Source organism: Misgurnus anguillicaudatus, chromosome 2, assembly GCF_027580225.2.
Source record: "Misgurnus anguillicaudatus chromosome 2, ASM2758022v2, whole genome shotgun sequence".
Classification (NCBI taxonomy): domain Eukaryota; kingdom Metazoa; phylum Chordata; class Actinopteri; order Cypriniformes; family Cobitidae; genus Misgurnus; species Misgurnus anguillicaudatus.
Genome location: NC_073338.2, coordinates 16657941 through 16680686, shown reverse-complemented (window position 1 = coordinate 16680686; position 22746 = coordinate 16657941). Strand labels below are relative to the sequence as shown.

The 22746-nt window shown below is 36.2% G+C and overlaps 2 protein-coding genes across 3 annotated transcripts in view; both read left to right on the top strand.

Annotated features, from left to right (window-relative positions):
* The window catches only part of LOC129441882 (uncharacterized), a 429034-nt gene that overhangs the window by 311209 nt on the left and 95079 nt on the right, over window positions 1–22746 (top strand). The window lies entirely within an intron of this gene.
* The window catches only part of LOC141368958 (NLR family CARD domain-containing protein 3-like), an 85942-nt gene continuing 78360 nt past the window's right edge, over window positions 15165–22746 (top strand). For both annotated transcript variants that reach the window (XM_073873812.1, XM_073873802.1), the window contains exons 1-2: window positions 15165–15239; window positions 15404–15495. In XM_073873812.1, the coding sequence (XP_073729913.1) occupies window positions 15443–15495 (53 nt within the window). In that variant the 5' untranslated portion in view covers window positions 15165–15239; window positions 15404–15442. The remainder of the gene's footprint in view (window positions 15240–15403; window positions 15496–22746) is intronic.

Below are 22746 nucleotides of genomic sequence, written 5' to 3'. Positions count from 1 at the left end.
TGCTACTGCAGAACTCTTTTACAATGAAAAGTGTGTCCCTGAAGTACTTTAAGAAATTCAGTTCAGGCAATTTACATTTTTATCATGTTCTTATTCTTCTGAAAAAAAAAATATATATATATAACACTCAAAATTTAAATGGGGGGTCTTCCGTTTCCATATCTTTTATTTAACTAGTACCACATATACAAACATCAATAGGTATATGAAGAGTTTTGTTGCAAAACGAGATAACTTTTTTAATTGTCAGAAATCTCGTTTTTTGGTTGTGCATTCCAATTAACATCAGTTCAGCTGCAGTTGGTTTGTTTTGATTTAAACCTTCATAACTTAAAAAATACAGCTAAGTAGCACCATAAAACAAAATAATAACATGATAACATAATAATAAACATGTTTTGACAAAAAAAAAAGGATTTATCTCGTTTTCAGTGTTAGGAGTAATGCATTACAAAATATACACTGTAAAAAAATGCGTAGAAATTACAATGTAATTGCAGCTGGGTTGCCGGTAATTTACCGTAGATTTAAATGTATGTAACCCACTGGCAAGAGTCTGCTCAAAGCCAAATAAATCCTAAACATCAACAAGTCTTTATCTTTACAGAACAAAACTATAAAATAACAGCCTCAATCATCATCAACCTTTTTCTTGGTTTTGCTTCAGATTTTGTTTCCCAGAATGTTTTGCTTGATGTGTTTTTTTTTTTACTCTGTAAAGACAAAGACCTGCAAATGTTAAATGTCCATTTAACTTTGAACAAAATGTTGCCAGTAAATAACATAAATTTAAATCTACAGTAAATTACCGGCAACCCAGCTGCAATTTTTGATGAAAGTAACTCAAAAGTAACGCAAAAGTAGTGTAACTCATTACAGTTCAGAGACAGTAATATTGTACTTACTTTCAAATGTCAGTAATTTGTAATATATAATGTATTACACTTTGGAAGTAACTTTTTCCAACACTGCTCGTTTTGCAACGAAACTCTTCATATTTGACAAAACAATCGCGCATTAATTTGTCGATATAACAGGCTAACAGTACCGTTAGCTATAAGCTAAAGCCACATTCAGACAGCCAGCGATGTTATCGCTGTGTGTCGCCCGTCTCTTCAATGAAGCATTTCTAAATCTGCTTGTCATAAACAAATGAGTACCATCCATGCCAGTAACTGACGAGAGAAGGATGACATGAACTCCACTGCTTTATTCGTATTGGTTGTCGCTCCCGAAATTCGCTCGACATTTGCATAAAGTTAAACTTTTCTTAACTTTCTTGCGTCGCTGGACACGCCCATACGGTCGCCAACAGTCACTTTCGCTCGTGCCGCTGGAAGTCACCCGGTTTCCATTGAAATTAATGAGATCACGTCGCTCTGCTACACTCTAGATACACTTTATTTTACGTAGCTTATCCCCGTGTAATAGTATGTAATTTTAATGTAATTAAGAAGCTCATTCATGTATTTAAACTGTGAACCAGTGAGTCGATTCACACTTTGTTACAGATGGATAAGGTATGTAGAAACACATGAAGTACACTTAAGTACACTCTAGATACACTTTATTTTGCGTAGCGTATCCCCGTGTAATATTATGTAATTTAAATGTAATTAAGAAGCTAATTCATGTAATTAAACTGTGAACTAGTGAGTTGATTCAAACTACGTTACAGATGAATAAGGTATGTAGATACACATGAAGTACACTTAAGTACACTCTTGATACACTTTATTTTACGTAGCTTATCCCTGTGTAATAGTATGTTATTTAAATGTAATTAACAAGCTAATGCATGTATTTAAACTGTGAACTATGTAACTAGTAACATATGTAGGTACTTGTTATTACATAGTACTACACAAAGTACTTTCAATATGATTACATTATAACACACATGTAACAAGACCTTTTATTACACCAGTAGTTAGCTTTGTAACAGACTCGACCTGTTACATATGTGTAACAGTTGCAGCTTATTACATGTGCATAATTACAATCTGTAAGTACATGCTGTTCCATAACTTAGTTACATATTAAGTACATTTAGTTGCATGTAATTACACAGTCTACTACTAAGTACTTAATGAGGTAATTACTCTGTATTAAGGACACCTTAAAATAAAGTGTTACCCAAAAGGGTCTGAAGTGATCCATTTACCCATCTAACAGAGAAAAGTTCTAAAAACGTTCCCTGAAAGTTCCCAACATTCCCAAAAACTTTCTGCCAACATTAAAAGTGTCCAGTTTTCTTGACGTTCTAAGAACATTTCTGTGTTGTTTGAACGTTTGAGGAATGTTACCTTTTACAATTTTTAAACGTTATGACAATGTCATGCTTTAATGTTCACACAATGTTTAAAACAACAACTGTTTATTATATTGACTTGTTTGATTGTTATGTAAATGATAGAGAAACATTGCATTTTATTATTTTAGAAAACATTATTTCTGAATGTTCAGTAAAAATATTGCTGTAGAAAACACAATTCACTTACAGTATTAGGTTTAGATGTTGATGCTTTGTTTAATTTTAAGTCACCATTATTGTGATTAGTGTTTGTTTTAGTTGGACCCTTGACTTCTTTACCAATTTTTCTTTGTTGCCTTACTTTGTGTGTATAAAACACATTTGTTATGGCAATGTTAAGTTAATAGTGCAATTCCATGGTGGTTAGTATATAATGGTAAAAATCATCATCAAATTAAAGGATTTCCTCATCAAAAGTTTGTTTTCTGTCAATGTTGTATATGAAATCCAGCACTTTCACAGCAGTTTGTCATTAAGGAGTTTTAGAAATTTTGGGAAAAAATAACTGCTTTACATTTGGGACGTACAAACATCAAGAATCAGACTATGAATCTCAACCATGGTGACAAAGAAAATTGTAAAAAGTTCATTATTTAGCCATGTCGCAGTGCATGCTGGGAGTCCTGGATGATATTTGTAATTTGTTAATACCCAGCATGCATTGCAGCATGAAGTTTTTCATTTAATTGTCACCATAGTTGAGATTCATACTCTGTTTGTGGCGTCGCTCTGGCTTCCTTGTGGGCGAGACGTGTCAAACAGGAGTGGACCACATAAGTGCCATCAATCCATGCCAGGTGTGGACCAGATAATGGTGTTGGGTCTGGGTTGAACCTGGGCCAAAATTTAAATTAACTACCCAGATTTGGGCCAGATCTACATTATTTGCTTTGTGTTTGGCTGACATGTGGTGTTTCTATGGTTTGCTTTTGGTAAAGATCTGGGAAAAAAAAGAGGTGGACCGCTCAAGTGCCATCATTCCATGCCAAAGGTGGGCCAGATGAAGGTGTCAGATGTGAACCAGATCTGGGCCACAGCAATTTTGCTATCTGGGTATAATCCCATAGTCAACCATTTAGCTGTACCCTTCTCTTAATGTAGTGACTTTGGTAGACATTTTTCAGATCTGCTGTCACTAAGGGACAAGCCTCGTCTACCTTTGTCAACAGCCTCAGCTGTGGGATACCTGGAAGATGCTTGGTCATGTTAAAGGAATAGTTAAAGGAAGATTTCTCTCATAATTTCCTTTCCCATGTATATGCTTTCGTTTCTCAGCTGAACACAAACAATTAATTTGATATATAAATGCGGATGTGTTATCTTATATGTAACTCTAAATGTTAAAGCTAAATTCAAATGCTTTGGCAGCACATCTAAAACTTCAAATCTCTTTGGTTCTCACATAAAACAACTAGTCTAGGATGACATGAAGGTGAAAAAGTATGAGATAATTTTAATTTTAGGATAAACTTTTTCTTTAATTACCCAGCTAACATAGAAAATTACTAAGAACATTCTCTGAAAGTTCCCACGTTTGAACTCTGAAAGTTCTTGACGTTTTTTGGAATGTTGGGAACTTTCAGGGAACATTCTTAGAACTTTTCTCTGTTAAATGGGTTGTCAAGTATTTGTATTTTATCCGTGTTTTCTTTGGAAACATATATTCCAAAGCATATTATCATAATTTTTACTCTATTACATTTCATAAATACAAGTTTTTGTTTTACATTTAATATTTAAGTACATTAACATACTTTAACTCAAGTAAAAGTACACAGTTTTAATGTAATTAGGTATTAAATAAATTTTAACATGCAATATTAAAAAATACGAAGTATGATTTTATGCTTTAGAATGAAGTAACATTTTTCCCAATACAAACACCCTAATAAAGCACAGATGCTTGGAAAATGTAACTAATGTAACTAAGTATTGTCCACTTCTGCTACTTCCAACTAAATACACTTTAAACTGATAATAGTCATTTTTACTGGAATTTTCGCACCAGCCAAAAAAGCAGCCATTTTGTTGAACGTTTGCCACTCAACAGCGTGGTGTATGGGGTCAGATTTGTTTCGTATTTCTGAATAAATATACTATGATCCACAAATAAATATAGAGAGTTTCATAAATATTTTTAAATCCACAAATGCACAATAAGCGAACCATAAATATATGTTAGACATTTTATAAAACGGAAGGAAATTCACAAATAAATAAAATGGGATTTGCAAATGAAAAAATATTTATAAATATATATTTTTATTTTATTTATATGTGAATGGCTTCCTGCGCATTTGTGGATCGCTTTCTGTGCATTTGTGAATTGCTGCACTCATTTGTGGATCGCGTTCTGTGCATTTGTGGATTTGAAACATTTCTAACGTCAAGACGTGCACAAGAATCCACAAATAGGTGGACTCCGCCCACCGTCTACTCCAGCCAATCAGACAACAAGCACACTGTGCTGACCAATCGTGGCACGATCTCCCTTCAACCAATCACAGAGTCTTTTCTAAAAACATTGTGCAAAAGACCCAGACGGAGGAGGACTTTTATTATGACAGCGAGTATCGCTCACTCAAAGCAATGGCGGAAGAGCGCTAGTTTTATACAAGTGTCTCGCTGTGTGAGGCATGAATCGTGTTGTTGTGGAGACAATAGCATCAGATTGTTACGCGGTGTGTTCATGTGCGTCATTAGCAGGGCCGCCGTAACCTAATGTGAGGCCCTGGGGCTAAGAGGTTTTGTAGGCCCCCCTTCCCCTCGATTTATAGTCTCTTTTTTTAAGTGTAATATCTAGGTAATCTACATCACAAAATGCATTAGTTTCTTTCGAGACATACAACAGTGAGTTTTCCCTCTTTGAGCCAGAAAACACCATAATATTGTTATTAACATATCACTGGGTCCACTTGAGCATAAACACAAGACACTTTATTTAACAACCACACACAGCAACTTGATAATAAAACCAAAATGTGTGAAAGTTTATATGTTTATAAGCTTTATGTTTATATAGTTTTTGGAATATAATTTGCAGAAAATTGCCACACACTAACTAAATGCTCAGCACAGTTTTAAAAATATAATAAGTTAAAGTTAGTTTTAAAGTGAAAATACATTAATGATAACAAAAGATAAGTCTTTATAGACAGAATATTGTTAAATGCATTAATGATAACAAAAGATAAGTCTTTATAGACAGAATCTTGTTAAATGCATTAATGATAACAAAAGATAAGTCTTTATAGACTTTGTTTTTTAATCAGTTATTTATTTTGTAGGCTACTGAAGATATAGTATGCATTGTATTTAGTATTTATGCATACATAAGCATGTAAAACGACCAATTATGAATATGCACAAGACAGACAGGGAACATACCTGTATATAAGATCTTTAGATAATGATATTATAATGGTGCTATCAGGGGATGATCATTTGAGATGGTTTTGTCGCTCTTTACTGCACCTTTACCGCTGCGTCTCTTTCTCGTCTTTCTACCAACAGATGTGTGTACTGTGAGCTGACGTCGCGTCAAACTACACAGCAAAATCCCCGCTGTTAAATAAACACTGTGGGTGTATATATAATCCACTCCCAGATGGGTGTGTATAAAGACTAAATTTAACACTGAAGCAGTGTTAAAGTTAATGAGATAATGAAGTGATGATTAAGACATTAATGGTGAACACCTGCTGGTCATTCTGTGTCAAATCAACCTTGATTTTAGAATTTTCCCTGTCTTTAATTTTTTTATTTTGATGACTCTTTTTCTGGATAAAGTAATACTAAAATAATGCAGAAAGACAAAATATTTAAATGTAATAGATGAAATCCCCACAGTTAAATAAACACTATTATCATCTCTGTTTGAAAACTAAAATTACAACTTGCTTGCAGAGTTACATGGATAACTTTGATACAACTGCTGTAAATCTGGGTAATAAAGTTAGTCACCATTGCTCCGATTAGTGTTTCCTTTAGTTGGGTACTTGGGTCTTAAAGTATATTGTTAGTTTTTTTTCTGCTCATTGTGGCAGTGTGTTTATTAAACACTTCTGTTAGAACAGAGAAAGATGAGAGAAATGAAGTCTAGAACTGTTACAATGTTAAGTATTATGAAAACATAAGTGCTGTGATTCAATGATCTCATACAAAAAAAAAATCACTGTATATAAGTGTTTAATTTTATATTTGGTCCACCCCATGAAATCCATATAGCCTCAAGAGTTAATATTTTTCACTGAAATCTAATCTGTGGTGTCAGTCAGACACACTGAGACATCAACAATCAGCCTATAAAACACAATCATGGTGACAATCAACAACAAAGCTTCATGCCGCAATGCATGCTGGGTACCAGGATTGTATAAAACTCATTCATAACTCCCATCATGCATTGTGACATGACAAAATTGTGCAAATTTCTTACCATTTACTGTCACCCTTGTTGAGATTTGTATCATAAGTTATGATGTCTCTCTTAAGCAAAAAAAAAAAAAACCTAAAGCATTACAGCAGTCTTACAGAACAGCGTCTTTCATAGAGCATGTTTGTATTTGCATTGTTGTCTTTATCATTTATTTATGATCAAATGTTTTAATGATTGGTAAAGAATAAAACAAATAACCAATCTCAGATGCTATGAAAAGTTTTCCCTCTACATCAAGCAATGAACAAACAGTCTTAATAAAACAATGTTACAATTGCTAAAAGAGGAAAACTAGTTTAGTGAAGGTTAAAGGAAGAATGCCCAACTCAGGGACGTGCACAGACATTTTGAGGGGCAGGGGCTCAAGTGAAATAAAGGGCACTTCTCATAATTATGTTTTTTTTTTCTTTTTTTAAACAAAAAAGTATATATATTAACGCAATTCTGACTTCCTTAAAATTTATTTAAAAAGTTTATTAATTTTATCTTCCTCAAACTAACGCAATTGTTTCATTTTCAAAAGATGTCTACAAAATAATCAGTTCACACAGGGGGCTCCTTAGGGGGCGTGCACACCAACGCTTTTACGCCCGCGGCCGGCGCATGTTTTCAATTGTTTTCAATGGAAGCTCAGCGTTTTTCAAATAAGCCAGCAGCTAGCGGTTTTTTTCCGCGCTTGAAACCGGCGCAGAGAGTTGAGAAATGTTCAACTTTGGAAGAAAAGCTCCGCTCGTCAATGTCAGTTCTCACGCGGCCGTCCAATCACAGTGTAGGTGGGGCGGGACAAGTATCACAGCAACAAACCGTCTCACAGCTGACGTATCAGAGCTACCAAAGCGCTTAGCTGAAGAAAGCTGGCACTCAGCTGAAAAACAGCTGGCATTCGGCGACCTCAATGCGTTTTCAGCCGCGTTTAAAAGTTTTGGTGTGTCCAGCCCCTTAGGGTTGCTGTGATACTTGTCCCGCCCCACCTCCACTGTGATTGGACGGCCGCGTGAGAACTGACATTGACGAGCGGAGCTTTTCTTCCAAAGTTGAACATTTCTCAACTCTCGGCGCGGAGCGCGGAAACACCGCCGGGCGCCGGTTTTCAGCGCGGAAGAAAACAGCTAGCTGCTGGCTTATTTGAAAAACGCAGAGTTTCCATTGAAATGAATTGAAAACATGCGCCGGCCGCGGGCGTAAAAGCGTTGGTGTGCACGCCCCCTTAGTGTTCTAGGTTTATAGAGCAGCAAATGAAACCATTACACAATGTGCATGTTTTGAAAACATTAAATTACACATTAATTACAAATTTGTTAAAATGCTAAAAACAAAATTGTGACTGCTGAGTAGTGCTACATGCCAATAAATGCTATATGCTAGCATTTAGCTGAAGTTCTATTAGTTTGCAATTAGTTGTTAATCAAAATCTGTATTTTTGTCTGATAAGGGCTCAAAATATAAGGTCTGTTTACTAATGTGAGCTTCTGGCATGAGCCTCAGAGCAGAGCTCAACATTATTATTCATGACCCTTTCAAATAGGGCAAAAATAGACCATTTCATTCAAATGACAAATTCTAGGCTTGTAAATGGACATGTAAAAACGTTTCTGGATAATTTTTGCACTTAATAAAGTGCCTTCTTTGTCAAAAAACAATTTAACATATTATGGCAACACATCCTTTGGCACCTTTAATCTTAGGTTTCATATTTATTAGGGTTACACATGTCAGAAACAACAAATATAGATTAGGCCTATTTTATATTTTACTTTTTGGTGATGTCACTAAAAATTCAGACTGGGCAAGTAAAATACTGAACCATCAGATTTCTTCCCAATCTACTCCAGCACTCCAGTATAACACATTATACTTATTTGACAGCCATTACAAAAAACGTAAACAAAAAAAGCTTACTACTGTAGTTAGCAATTATTTTATTGTTTGTGCTTTCTTATTTTATGAGCAGTCTGTTTAAACTACATACACTATACTGTTGCAAGTTTGCAACTCTTCAGGTTAATATGGGATTGTCGTGGAAAACAATGTCCCTGAATCGTTATGTGTAATAACGTGTCCCATATTTTGTGCATAAAACTGTTAATATAAGAATGCTTTCTTCCTCACACACTTACCGGTAGCTGCCTGCAATCATGCACATCGCGTCTCGTTCAGGCTTAGATTTGGCGCTTCTTACAAGCGCGGATGCAGCATACACGAGTAAAGAGAACTTAGACCAATCATAAAGCGAAGTAGGTTAGAGAGGCGGGACTTAGGAAAGGTAAAGCCAATCATATTAGCGATGTGAGTTTTGGAGGCGGGACTCATCGTTAACCGTTTGTGTACCACAAATAGCGCTATTTTTCTTTTTATAAGAGTTTATCGAATGATTCCTGAATAAATTCATGTTAAATTAAATAAGTAACAAGTAAAAAACACAAGAAACAGACAGACATCAGTTGTTATATGAATAAAGATCATATTATAAAAAAAAATAAAAAGCTCCCCAGAAAAAAAGGGCACTTTTTCTCAAGGAATAAAAAGGGCAGGTGCTCAAGCCCCCTTTGATGTATATGTGTGCACGTGCCTGGCCTAACTAAAGGAAACGTTAATCACAATAATGGTGACTTCAAATGAACCCATAACAAACACAAACTTAAGATTTAATGTGATACATTCTGTGATTACATCACGTCAGAAAGAAGATTTGTTTACTAAATCACGTGTGTGGATGCTGGAATATTTGAGCACTTGTATTTTGTTCTGACAGCTGTTTAGAAGTTAAGCTTATCATCCCGGTTTAGGAAATAACGCTGCAAGTTGTAATTTTTTTTTTTAACAGAGATGATGATAGAGAGGCAAACGTGCAAGATTGCAGCTTTTGGAGTCATACACCCAACAATGTTCATTTAATACTGGGGATTTCGCTGTATTCATCTATTGCATTTTGTTTTTCTTCATAATTTTAGTATTACTTTCTCCAAAAAAAAAAAAATGACACAGAATGACCAGCAGGTGTTCACCATTAATGTCTTAATCATCACTTCATTATCTTATTAACTTTAACACTGCTTCAGTGTTAAATTTTAACACCAGTCTTTATACACACCCATCTAGGAGTGGATTATATATACACCCACAGTGTTTATTTAACACCGGAGATTTTGCTGTGTACATCGCTCCAGCTGCGCACGCGTCACTGATAAAAAAGCGAGTAAACTTAAACTTTATAACAACTAACAGCATTATGTGCGGGAACTCCTTTCTTAATTTAGTGGCACAGTTTCTTGTGCACGGTGGGAGAGACTTCTGCATGCCAGAGACTCAGCTGAACGAGCACAGAGAGCGAACGAGCGAGCGCGCGCACGAAAGAGAGAGAGACCTGCACCTCACTGGTGCTTATTATGAAATTTCAGAAATTACTCATTCATTTGTTGGTGGATTATTTCCCGTTTCTCTGTCACACTCAGTCTAACGTGCAGGAATGTCAAGTTGACAACGCGCACTTAATTATATTACGCGAAATAAAAAATATGTTATGTCTGACATTTTATTTCACGTTAAGTTACAACGGACCAATCAGCAGCCATGTAACGTGCAATTAGAGTGATTGACAGAAAACCCGACAAGTTACAAAACAATATGACATTTTCAGCTCGTCGTGAACGCAAACTTGGGAGGCCCTTGAACTTGGGAGGCCCCTGGGCTTCAGCCCAGGTAAGCCCGTGCATTAAGGCGGCCTTGGTCATTAGCGTGAGTACAGTTAAATTTGCATGGGTTTTTTTATTAAAATTTCCGTTATTAATAGCGCTAACATGTTATTAGCTAAACTGTGAATCTACTACACTGTAACGTTATATAAATCCCTTTCTTTTGCTGTTCATCAATGTGTTTATCCTGTAATAATGTCAGTTATATTACATACGTTGTGTAAACACTGCTAATGGTGTAAAATGTGTCATTTGAGACACGTCTGTTTATGTTATTTTGATAACGTATGAGGGTAGAAGCTGTAGCTAATTTGTCAATGTTATGTATGTTTATAGCATTAGTGTTACTTTGGGAATACTGTTGAAATCTGTTGCAGGAAACCACATCTACACCTGCCTATGATCTGGCTAAGCTCTCAAATATAGCCAGGCACTCATGCATCTCCATTCACATGCCATGCAACCAAGCTCATAAATACAGCTCTGGCCTATCTCTCTTAAAGGAGCATACCCTCATCCTATGCAGAGCTTCATTAAAGGACTACTACCAATATTCACCATTACCTTCATCAACGACTGCTCTGCTATCCAAGTTGTGCCTCTCATTCAGAGTTCTGTGCGGTGTGTGCTACCTCATAAATACTGAATGCTGGCTCTCTCCTATCTAATGTATGTTCTCTTGTGTGCCTAATAAACAGCTCAAGTTGGTTCAACGCTCTCTATTGTGTTCTGACAGACACCCTGGTACACTGCTATATTCATTCGTAACTAGCCCCCTACACTTCAGAGTAGTCTTCGCTACCATTATAGTTATGAAGTGACATTTGCTTACAAATAGTTTGTATCTAACGTGGTACATTTTATTATGACATGACAAAACAAATGTGTTTTACCTCCCCAGCTAGAAATAAAAAGTTCTAAGAACGTTCCCTGAAAGTTCCCGAATGTTCCCAAAAACATTCTGCCAACGTTAAAAGCGGCTAGTTTTTTTAAGTTCTAGGAACGTTTCTGTTGTCTGAACGTTAGAGTAATGTTACATTTTACCATTTTAAACGTTATGACAATGTCATGTTTTAATGTTCAAACAATGTTTAAAACAACAGCTGTTTATTATATTGACTTGTTTAATTGTTATGTAAATGATAGAGAAACATTGCATTTTATTATTTTATAAAACATTATTTCTGTATGCAGTAAATATATTGCTGTAGAAAACTCAATTCACTTACTAGGTTTAGATGTTGATGTTTGTTTCATTTTAAGTCACCCTTATTGTGATTAGTGTTTGTTTTAGTTGGTCTCTTGACACTTGACTTTTTGCTTGCTAGTTTTTCCCTGGTTGTGTTAACTTTGTGTTAATGCACCACATTTGTTATGAACATGCCAAGTTAATAGTGTTATTCTGTGGTTGTTGGTACATAATGGTAAAGATCATCACCTAATTTATTTACTAATCAAAACTTTATTTTCTGTCAAAAATGCAAACGAGATCCAGCACCTTCACAGCATTTTGTCATTAAGGAGTTTTAGAAACTTTGGACAAAAAACATCCGCCGTATAACCGGGATGCACAAACACCAAGAATCAGACCACGAATCTCAACCATGGTGACAACCAAATGAAAAACTTCATGCTGCAATGCATGCTGGGTATTAACAAATTACAAACCTCATTCAGGACTCCCAGCATGCACTGCAGCATGGATAAATAAGGATTTTTTAACAATTTTAATTGTCACCATGGTTGAGATTCATAGTCTGATTCTTGATGTTTGGGCATCCCAACTATACAGCGGATATTTTTTGTCCAAAGCTTCCAAAACTCCCCAACGACAAACCGCTGCGAAAGAGCTGGATCCAACACACACCATTGGCAGAAAATAAACTCCCGACAAGCAAATGAACCAGGTGACGATCCCCACCACCACGCACCAACAACCACAGAAACACACCAACAACCCTTCACAACAAATGTGGTGCACCACCACAAAGTCAACACAACCAGGAAAAAAATAGCAGGCAAAAAGTCAAGTGTCAAGAGACCAACCAAAACAAACACGAATCACAACAAGGGTGACCCAAAACGAAACATCAACATCCAAACCCAGCAAGCGAACCGAGCCCTCCACAGCAACACATCCACTGAACATTCAGAAACAATGTTTTCCAAAACAACAAAATGCAATCATTCTCCATCATCTACACAACAACCAAACAAGTCAACACAACAAACAGCCGCTGTTCCAAACACTGTGTAAACACCAAAACATGACACTGTCACAACGTCCAAAAATGGCAAAATGCAACACCACTCCAACGCCCAGACAACAGAAACGCCCCCAGAACCCAAAAAAAACCAGCCGCCTTCAACGCCGGCAGAATGTTTTTGGGAACATTCGGGAACTTTCAGGGAACGTTCTTAGAACTTTTTATTTCTAGCTGGGTCGTCTCCTACTACAGAACTGATCATTTAATTACACATTATGCATTATAGTATCTTTTAAATGAACAAGAAATTCCTGTGGTGTCTACATCTAAATGTCAAGAAGGTTTAATATGTCAAAGCTGTTAGATAGTCTTACAGTGTTGTTTTTATTTTCCCTTCATGCTCTGAAAAAGCTTATGCTCTTACTGTCATTAACAGTAAAATTCATAGAAGTAAGATGGATTTTTACACAAGTATGCAATCAAACAACTGGTATGTTATTTGTTTTTTATTGTGTGTGTTTTTTAGGAGTGGGGGTGCATTCAGCTGATGTAGATGTTTGCCTAAAAGGGATATGACAGACGCTACATATCATTTCATGTGATTTTTATATGTTTTACGACTTGCATCTTTACTTGACCAGGTGTAACAGATGATCAACAAAATGCTGGTCCTGAGCGGGGAATTCTCTGAAGTAAAGGATGAATTTGTGTTCATATTTTAAGTTCAAGAGGATATTGAATTTTTTTGTCATACTGTGTTAATGAACAAGGCCTGAAGGTCAATGCCATGTTTCTCAATCAGCAATTGCAGTAGACAGGAGTGAATGAATGAAATGTGTAATGAACTCATTTATTTATGAATCAATAATTTGAAGGAATAAATAAATAAGCTAATCCTTTGTGTAAGCTTAGATGCAGACATTTGTTAGAGTGTGCTGAAATAAGTAGTACAGATTTATATAGAACACAATATCTTATCTTAAGTAAATTAAATATTAAATGTAAACAAACACACACACACACACACACACACACACACACACACACACACACACACACACACACACACACACATCTGTAATTTCTAAATGGGGTGTAAATTTAATTTTAAGCCAAGCCAGATTTATTTATATAGTGTTTTTTTACAAAGTTGCATTGCTTCAAAACAGCTTTACAAGAAAGAAGAAAAACCAGGGAAATTACTAAATTAATAGTAAATATAATGGGTTATATAGTATTATTCCAACCTATAGATTATAATCTAATAAAACAGTATTTTGTTCTTCAACTATTGATAATTTAGTCAAATAATATAAATAATCAGGAACAGACCAAACTATACAAGCCTTTCCAATTTCCACCTCACATTAAAATGGAACCTTAAAAGGATTAAAATTACCTGAGAACAGGAGTTTGATATTACATAAGGGATTAGCAAAATTGAAACCAAGACGTCTTTAAGATTGTAGCTGGATTATTTCAAGAAAGGCTCTATGCTATATTAACAGAATTTACAAAATGCTAAACTTAGTTACTGTCAGCCAGGAAACAAACCAACACGGCAACAGAAGAAACCAAAAAGCCACGTGTGGAGTAAACTACTGCTAAAAACCGGTTTTAATCAATTTAATTTGACAAATATTAACCTTGACATACCTTACCACAAAGTGTATTAAGAGAATCCCTAGTAAAGAATTATTGACAACTGTCAACAGTGCCCGTTCCTCAATTGGAAGGCTGCAGCCTCCGGAGGTCGCATATGCAGGCTGCATAAGTCATCACGTCTGGTTAATTTAAGTTAACTGAGCATTACATCTGCAAATCATAAGCATTTTACAACAATTAACGACTAACTAAGAATAATAGTCAACTTTATAATAGTTAATTTTCTAAAATAAGACAGTCTTGATGATGTATGCAGCCTACAAAAGATTGCCTGATGAAATTCAACTGTGTGTTCCCGACCTAACAGTAAAACAAAATGTGATTGGTTGGAGGGAAATCTTGCCACGATTGGTCAGCACAGTGTGCTTGTTGTCTGATTGGCTGGAGTAGACGATGGGCAGAGTCCACCTGTTTGTGGATTCTTGTGCACGTTTTGACGTTAGAAATCAGATCCACAAATGTGTGCAGCAATTCACAAATGCACAGAAAGCGATTCACAAATGCACAGAAAGCGATCCACCAATGCGCGGGAAGCCATTCACATAGAAATAAAATAAAAATATATATTTATAAATATTTTTTCATTTGCAAATCCCATTTTATTTATTTTTGAATTTCCTTCCTTTTTATGAAACGTCTAACATATATTTATGGTTCGCTTATTGTGCATTTGTGGATTTAAAAAAATATTTATGAAACTCTATATTTATTTGTGGATCATAGTATATTTATTCAGAAATACGAAACAAATCTGACCCCATAGTGGTCACGTGGAAAAGTGAAGTCAATGCACAATGCGTACTGTGCCTTTAAATGTATGTCTCGTTTTGACTCCTCCTTGAGACACAGGCAAAAGTGAAACTAACATCAGGATCATTAGGTGATTTTTTTATAATGAGGAAGTGAAGATCTGCGTTACAATGGTGAGAACTGAACTCCACGCAAAACTCTGAGATTAAATAAGACAACATTAATAAACATTTAAAACCGCTAAAGCAAAATATCTAATATCAGTTAGTATTAAATAAATACTTTATGTAAAATAATGGTTTTAAAGAAGTTTGCTTCTTTGTTTGTGTGTGTTCAGTTTATTTGCAGGTATAGAATCAACATTTGAGCTGCTGTCATGTCCTCTGGAAAGAGTCTCTCTGGAGAAAGTGAAACAAAGGCAATGAACAGGTGAAAGAGTTTTAAAAGTTTGTCTTGTATGTGTTTAGCAGAAATAAGTGAACATGAAATAAACACAAACTTCAATCATCAGAGGGCTATTTCATAAAACTAGCTTGGAAAAGCGAGGATTAAAGTTACAAACTCGACTTGACTTAACCTAACAAAGAACGCGAGGCTAAAGCGGTTTCAAAAAAGTTAAACGAAGTTTACGCAATCCAACTAATTTGATACAGATTTCCCTAGTCAAGATAATTGCGCGTGGACTTTGAGCAGCCCTAGAGGTCGAGGGTGAATCAAATCGATCAAAGTTAAAGAGAAAGCGGTAATGTATGAAGAATTTACTACTTACTAAAATTATAATACTGCTGCAAAAAACAAACCCATAAAATAGCTGGAAAGTCCTTATATGGATTAAATCCTTTCATACACTGTAAGCCCATACAGGTTGATTGAACCTAAAAAATTTATGGAAACTCGTTGCCCTAAAAAAGTTGATTTTGCCCGGTTGAAATAACTATTAATTTTAAGTTTAATGTACTTAATGTTTTAATTTCTTCCAATGCACTCTTAACCCAGATTAGATGACATTACTAGAAATGTGGAAACCTGTTGCATATAACTTTAGTTTTTATCACTTTATATTACTTTTGATGTTATAAATGGTATCATAACAAAAATTAATGACTGACTTTAAGTCAATCATTGAATAAACGTGATTCTCCACAGAAACACACAAAAAATGTGTTTTGACATACATTGTAAGTACAGTGGAGAGAAATACAATAAAATGTTTTGAACAGGGTTCATGTACAGAAACACTGTGACTTCACAAAATTATAATTTACAACAAAACAACATCAATAATATAAGAGCTTGAACATATGACATTTTATTACCAAATATTTGAATAGAGAAAGTTCTTATCAGTTGATAAAGCAAAAAATAATCTAAATAGTCAGGCGGAAAGGATTATGAGTATTCCTCACAACATGAACTAATAATTTTAAGTTCAGTTTACTTGAATGTTTTAGTTTAATAGATTTTGTAAGGTTAACAGTTAAATCAACTAAACTTTTTAAGCTTTGGCTTCAAAACTGAAAATATTAATGATTTTTCCTTGATTGTTTGAGTAAAGACAATTTCTGGGTTAACAGTGTAGCCTATTGATCAGTGCTCTAAACAGCACATTCAGCAACCCAGATTCAATCCCCGTCAATGCTCATGTGTACTTTTTAAATATAACACAGATCTTAACTTTTAAAAGACAACACATAGGTTACTAAGTAACCATAAATATTTAGCAGATGAATGATTTTAATACATTTACAGTTTTTTTATTCGCTTTGGTACTATTTTCACAAGTAAGGTGTACATTTTCAAAACTCTTAATACAAAAATCCAAACTGATCACACTTGTAACACAGCTAGTCATTCTTTCAAAACCTGATGTAATGCTTTCAGTAAGTTGCACATGTTTTCAGTCCACATAATCATTGTTTCAAATGGAAGATTATTGTAATATGTAGTGAGAACATTTGGTTTATTCACCGAAACACAACGGTATGATCTTTTTTCAGTTTAGTACTTTTAACAATCAGTTCATCCAACAGCAAACAATGCAAGATACATGTTTCAAATCATCCTTAAAGGCGGAGTCCACGATGTTTGAAAGCCAATGTTGATATTTGACAAACACGCCCCTACCCCAATAGAATCTGGACCTTCTGTTGATAGACCCGCCCCACACATACGCAACCCGGCATTTGATTTGATTTGATTGGCTATAAGTGTGTTTTGGTAGTCGGCCCGTCTCCTTTTCCAACACGTTTTTCAAACATCGTGGACTCCGCCTTTAAAAGTGCTGAAATTAATATGCTACAGTACTATAAAATACATATTACACAGTTTCACATTAGGCAATACACTTACATTACTTACATAATCTATAATTTCCAAAATATCCATCCTATGTGTAATCAAGTGAAAGATCAATGAAGACATCCTCTACATTCATTTGAGCAAATTACAGTAGTTTTTGTTTTTCAGATATAATTGTAACATAGGTTTACTTTCTATAATGTAACTGAAGGAAAACATAAAATTTAGTGCACACATTACATTACAGTCATTTGGATCAAGCCTGTCCCAGATAGCAAAATTACCGTGGCCCAGATCTGGTTCACATCTGACACCTTCATCTGGCCCACCTTTGGCATGGAATGATGGCACTTGAGCGGTCCACCTCTTTTTTTCCAGATCTTTACCAAAAGCAAACCATAGAAATGCCACATGTCAGCCAAACACAAAGCAAATCATGCAGATCTGGCCCAAATCTGGGTAATAGTTAATTTAAATTTTGGCCCAGATTCAGCCCAGACCCAACACCATTCACTGGCCCACACCTGGCATGGATTGATGACACTTGGGTGGTCCACTCCTGTTAGACACGTCTCGCCCACGAGCAAGCCAGAGTGATGCCACAAACAGAGTATGAATCTCAACCATGGTGACAATTAAATGAAAAACTTCATGCTGCAATGCATGCTGGGTATTAACAAATTACAAATCTCATCCAGGACTCCCAGCATGCACTGCGACATGGATAAATAATTCACTTTTTACAATTTTCTTTGTCACCATGGTTGAGATTCATAGTCTGATTCTTGATGTTCGTACATCCCAAATGTACAACGGTTATTTTTTGCCAAAATCTCTAAAACTCCTTAATGACAAACTGCTGTGAAAGTGCTGGATCTCATATACAACACTGACAGAAAATAAACTTTTGATGAGTAAATCCTTTTATTAGGTGATGATTTTTACCATTATATACTAACCACCACAGGATTGCACTATTAACTTAACATTGCCATAACAAATGTGTTTTATACACACAAAGTAAGGCAACCAAGAAAAATTGGCAAAGAAGTCAAGGGTCCAACTAAAACAAACACTAATCACAATAATGGTGACTTAAAATTAAACAAAGCATCAACATCTAAACCTAATAAGTGAATTGAGTTTTCTACAGCAATATATTTACTGAACATTCAGAAATAATGTTTTATAAACTAATAAAATGCAATGTTTCTCTATCATTTACATAACAATCGAACAAGTCAATATAATAAACAGTTGTTGTTTTAAACATTGTGTGAACATTAAAACAGGACATTGTCATAACGTTTAAAAATGGTAAAATGTAACATTCCTCTAACGTTCAGACAACACAGAAATGTTCTTAGACCGTCAAGAAAACTGGACACTTTTTATGTTGGCAGAAAGTTTTTGGGAATGTTGGGAACTTTCAGGGAACGTTCTTAGCACTTTTCTCTGTTAGATGGGTAATTGGATCACTTCAGACTCACACCCACATGAGCCGGTGCTTACTGTGCCATATCTTTGCCAAAACTGGGCCTGATGCATCTTTATACAGCTGGGCCAGATTTACAGCTTCATATATGGGCCACTTCAGACTCACACACACATGAGCCGGTGCTTACTGTGCCACATGTTTGCCAAAACTGGCCCAGACACATTTGTAAAGAGCTGGGCCACATTTGCTACCACATGTGAGGGCCACATTTGGTTTATTCCAAGATTAGGCCGTGTCTGTTGTGCAGCATTTTTGCCAATGGTGGCCCATATTTGTTGTTTGATATTTGGGCCATATTCATTATTTGTCAGATGGGCCACTTTTGGTTCATATTCAGATGACATGTTGCTGTGGGCACCACATCTTTGCCTTAAAAGGCCCACATGTGATTTGATATATGTGGCCCATTTTTGCTATTTTACATGTGAGCCACTTTAGGTTCACATCCCTTTTATTCGGGCCATAAGAAGACCAGCAGTGCTGCATCTTTGCCTGAAGTGGCCCACATGTGCTTGCTATCTGGGGTCTTGTGCATTTGGCCGTAGATTTTCGTCCACCTCTTTGACCTCTCTGTGGGTGCCCATGCCCACTTCTCTGACGAATCCCTTGTCCACAAGATCTTCTTATTCCTTGCTGTCTGTCCTGCTCCATGTTGAAAGAAATTGCCAGTGTTTACCCAGATAGCAAGCACATGTGGGCCACTTCAGGCAAAGATGTGGCACTGCTGGTCTTCTTATGGCCCGATCAAGGGATGTGAACCTAAAGTGGCTCACATGTAAAATAGCAAAAAAAGGGCCACATATATCAATCACATGGGGGCCTTTTAAGGGAAAGATGCTGTGCCCATGGCAACATGTCATCTGAATATGAACCAAAAGTGGCCCATCTGACAAATAGTGAATATGGCCCAAATATCAAACAACAAATATGGCCCACCTTTGGCAAAAATGCTGCACAACAGACACGGCCTAATCTTGGAATAAACCAAATGTGGCCCACACATGTTGCAGCAAATGTGGCCCAGCTCTTTACAAACGTTTCTGGGCCAGTTTAGGCAAAGATATGGCACGGTAAGAACCGGCTCATGTGGGTTTGTGTCTAAAGTGGCCCACATATGTTGCAGCAAATGTGGCCCAGTTCTTTTAAAACATATCCGGCCCGGTTTTGGCAAACATGTGGCACAGTAAGCACCGGCTCATGTGGGTGTGAGTCTGAAGTGGCCCATATATAATGCTATAAATGTGGCCCAGCTGTATAAAGATGCATCAGGGCAAGTTTTGGCAAAGATATGGCACAGTAAGCACCGGCTCATGTGTGTGTCTGAATCAAAAAAGTCTGAAGTGATCCATTTACCCATCTAACAGAGAAAAGTTCTAAAAACGTTCCCTGAAAGTTCCCAACATTCCCAAAAACTTTCTGCCAACATCAAAAGTGTCCAGTTTTCTTGACGTTCTAAGAACATTTCTGTGTTGTTTGAACGTTTGAGGAATGTTACCTTTTACAATTTTTAAACGTTATGACAATGTCATGCTTTAATGTTCACACAATGTTTAAAACAACAGCTGTTTATTATATTGACTTGTTTGATTGTTATGTAAATGATAGAGAAACATTGCATTTTATTATTTTAGAAAACATTATTTCTGAATGTTCAGTAAAAATATGCAGGTAGGAGTTTTCCTTACTCAAACATGTTCTGAGGGCAGAAAGAATGTGATTGGTTCACAAAAACGACCAATCAAAATGCTCGTTACTGGTTTAAGCCCTCAGCGGAGCCTCCAAGGCAGCTTCTGCAGTGAAGCAGTTCGAGCTCACCGTTGGTCAGATGAGTAGCGCAGATATGGTAAGATAGGAATGAGACTGTTTTTGAATTCAGCTCGAAACGTTTTGAGTATTTAAGTGACGCGTTTTCACGTGTCCGTGGCACGACTTTCTTTTTCGTGCCAGTTTCACGTATTGGTTACTCAATTGTTTTTCCTATTTTCTTACCATTGTCGCTTGGGATTGGGGTTAGAACAACTTTCTGTTACATAAAATGACATCCTCACCCTAACCCAACTCTAACCCCAACTCCAAGCAAGAACAATTTAATTTTCTGACAAATAAATGTATAAACAATGTCATTGGAACCCAAACCCAACTTTATCCCCGCGCGAGAATAGTTTAAAAATGTGAAGAAAACCACAAATCTAGCCCCAGTCCCAATCGACAATGGTTTGAAAGAAGGAAAAAAATTGAGTAACCAATCCGTGAAACTGGCACGAAAAAGAAAGTCGTGCCACGGACACGTGAAAACGCGTCACTTAAATGCTCGAAATGTTTCGAGCTGAATTCAAAAACAGTCTCATTCCTATCTTGCGGTGTCTGCGCTGCTCATCTGGCCGGCGGTGGGCTCGAGCTGCTTCACTGCAGAAGCTGCCTTGGAGGCTCCGCCGAGGGCTTGGACCTGTAACGAGCATTTTGATTGGTCGTTTTTGTGAACCAATCACATTCTTTCTGCCCTCAGAACATGTTTGAGTAAGGAAAACTCCTATCTACTAAAAGCACTGCTGTAGAAAACACAATTCACTTATTAGGTTTAGATGTTGATGCTTTGTTTAATTTTAAGTCACCATTATTGTGATTAGTGTTTGTTTTAGTTGGACCCTTGACTTCTTTACCAATTTTTCTTTGTTGCCTTACTTTGTGTGTATAAAACACATTTGTTATGGTAATGTACAGTTAATAGTGCAATTCTGTGGTGGTTAGTATATAATGGTAAAAATCATCATCAAATTAAAGGATTTCCTCATCAAAAGTTTGTTTTCTGTCAATGTTGTATATGAAATCCAGCACTTTCACAGCAGTTTGTCATTAAGGAGCTTTAGAAATTTTGGGAAAAAATAACTGCTTTACATTTGGGACGTACAAACATCAAGAATCAGACTATGAATCTCAACCATGGTGACAAAGAAAATTGTAAAAAGTTCATTATTTAGCCATGTCGCAGTGCATGCTGGGAGTCCCGGATGATATTTGTAATTTGTTAATACCCAGCATGCACTGCAGCATGAAGTTTTTCATTTAATTGTCACCATAGTTGAGATTCATACTCTGTTTGTGGCATCGCTCTGGCTTCCTTGTGGGCGAGACGTGTCAAACAGGAGTGGACCACATAAGTGCCATCAATCCATGCCAGGTGTGGACCAGATAATGGTGTTGGGTCTGGGTTGAACCTGGGCCAAAATTTAAATTAACTATTACCCAGATTTGGGCCAAATCTACATTATTTGCTTTGTGTTTGGCTGACATGTGGTGTTTCTATGGTTTGCTTTTGGTAAAGATCTGGGAAAAAAAAGAGGTGGACCGCTCAAGTGCCATCATTCCATGCCAAAGGTGGGCCAGATGAAGGTGTCAGATGTGAACCAGATCTGGGCCACAGCAATTTTGCTATCTGGGTACACCCCCACTTTTACAGTATATCTACTGTCATGAACAACTGTGGTTACCACTATGTAAAATCAATTAGCAATAAAGAGTATTCACAGTATCATGTGAGGTTACACATAATTTATATGTTTGTACAAACACAGGTTTTATTTCTGTAATTCTCAAAATTCATATACTGTATATTGCAGAAATGAAAATAGGTTTACCAAATGTTTCAGTGATTAATCATTAAGATCAGTTGGATTTAGTGCTGGTCAAATGTATTTACGCAAATCAGATGAGAAGCATATCAAAAGTATTGTGAGCATTGCATTGTGAAAGACAATTTCTTCATATGAAAGGTATTTCTTTGATGACACAATGATTAGGTGTGGTGAAATAGTGAATGTATAATTTTGTGTGTTGTACTAAGTCAATTGAACATGTGATTACATGTTTGAAAAAAAATGACTTTT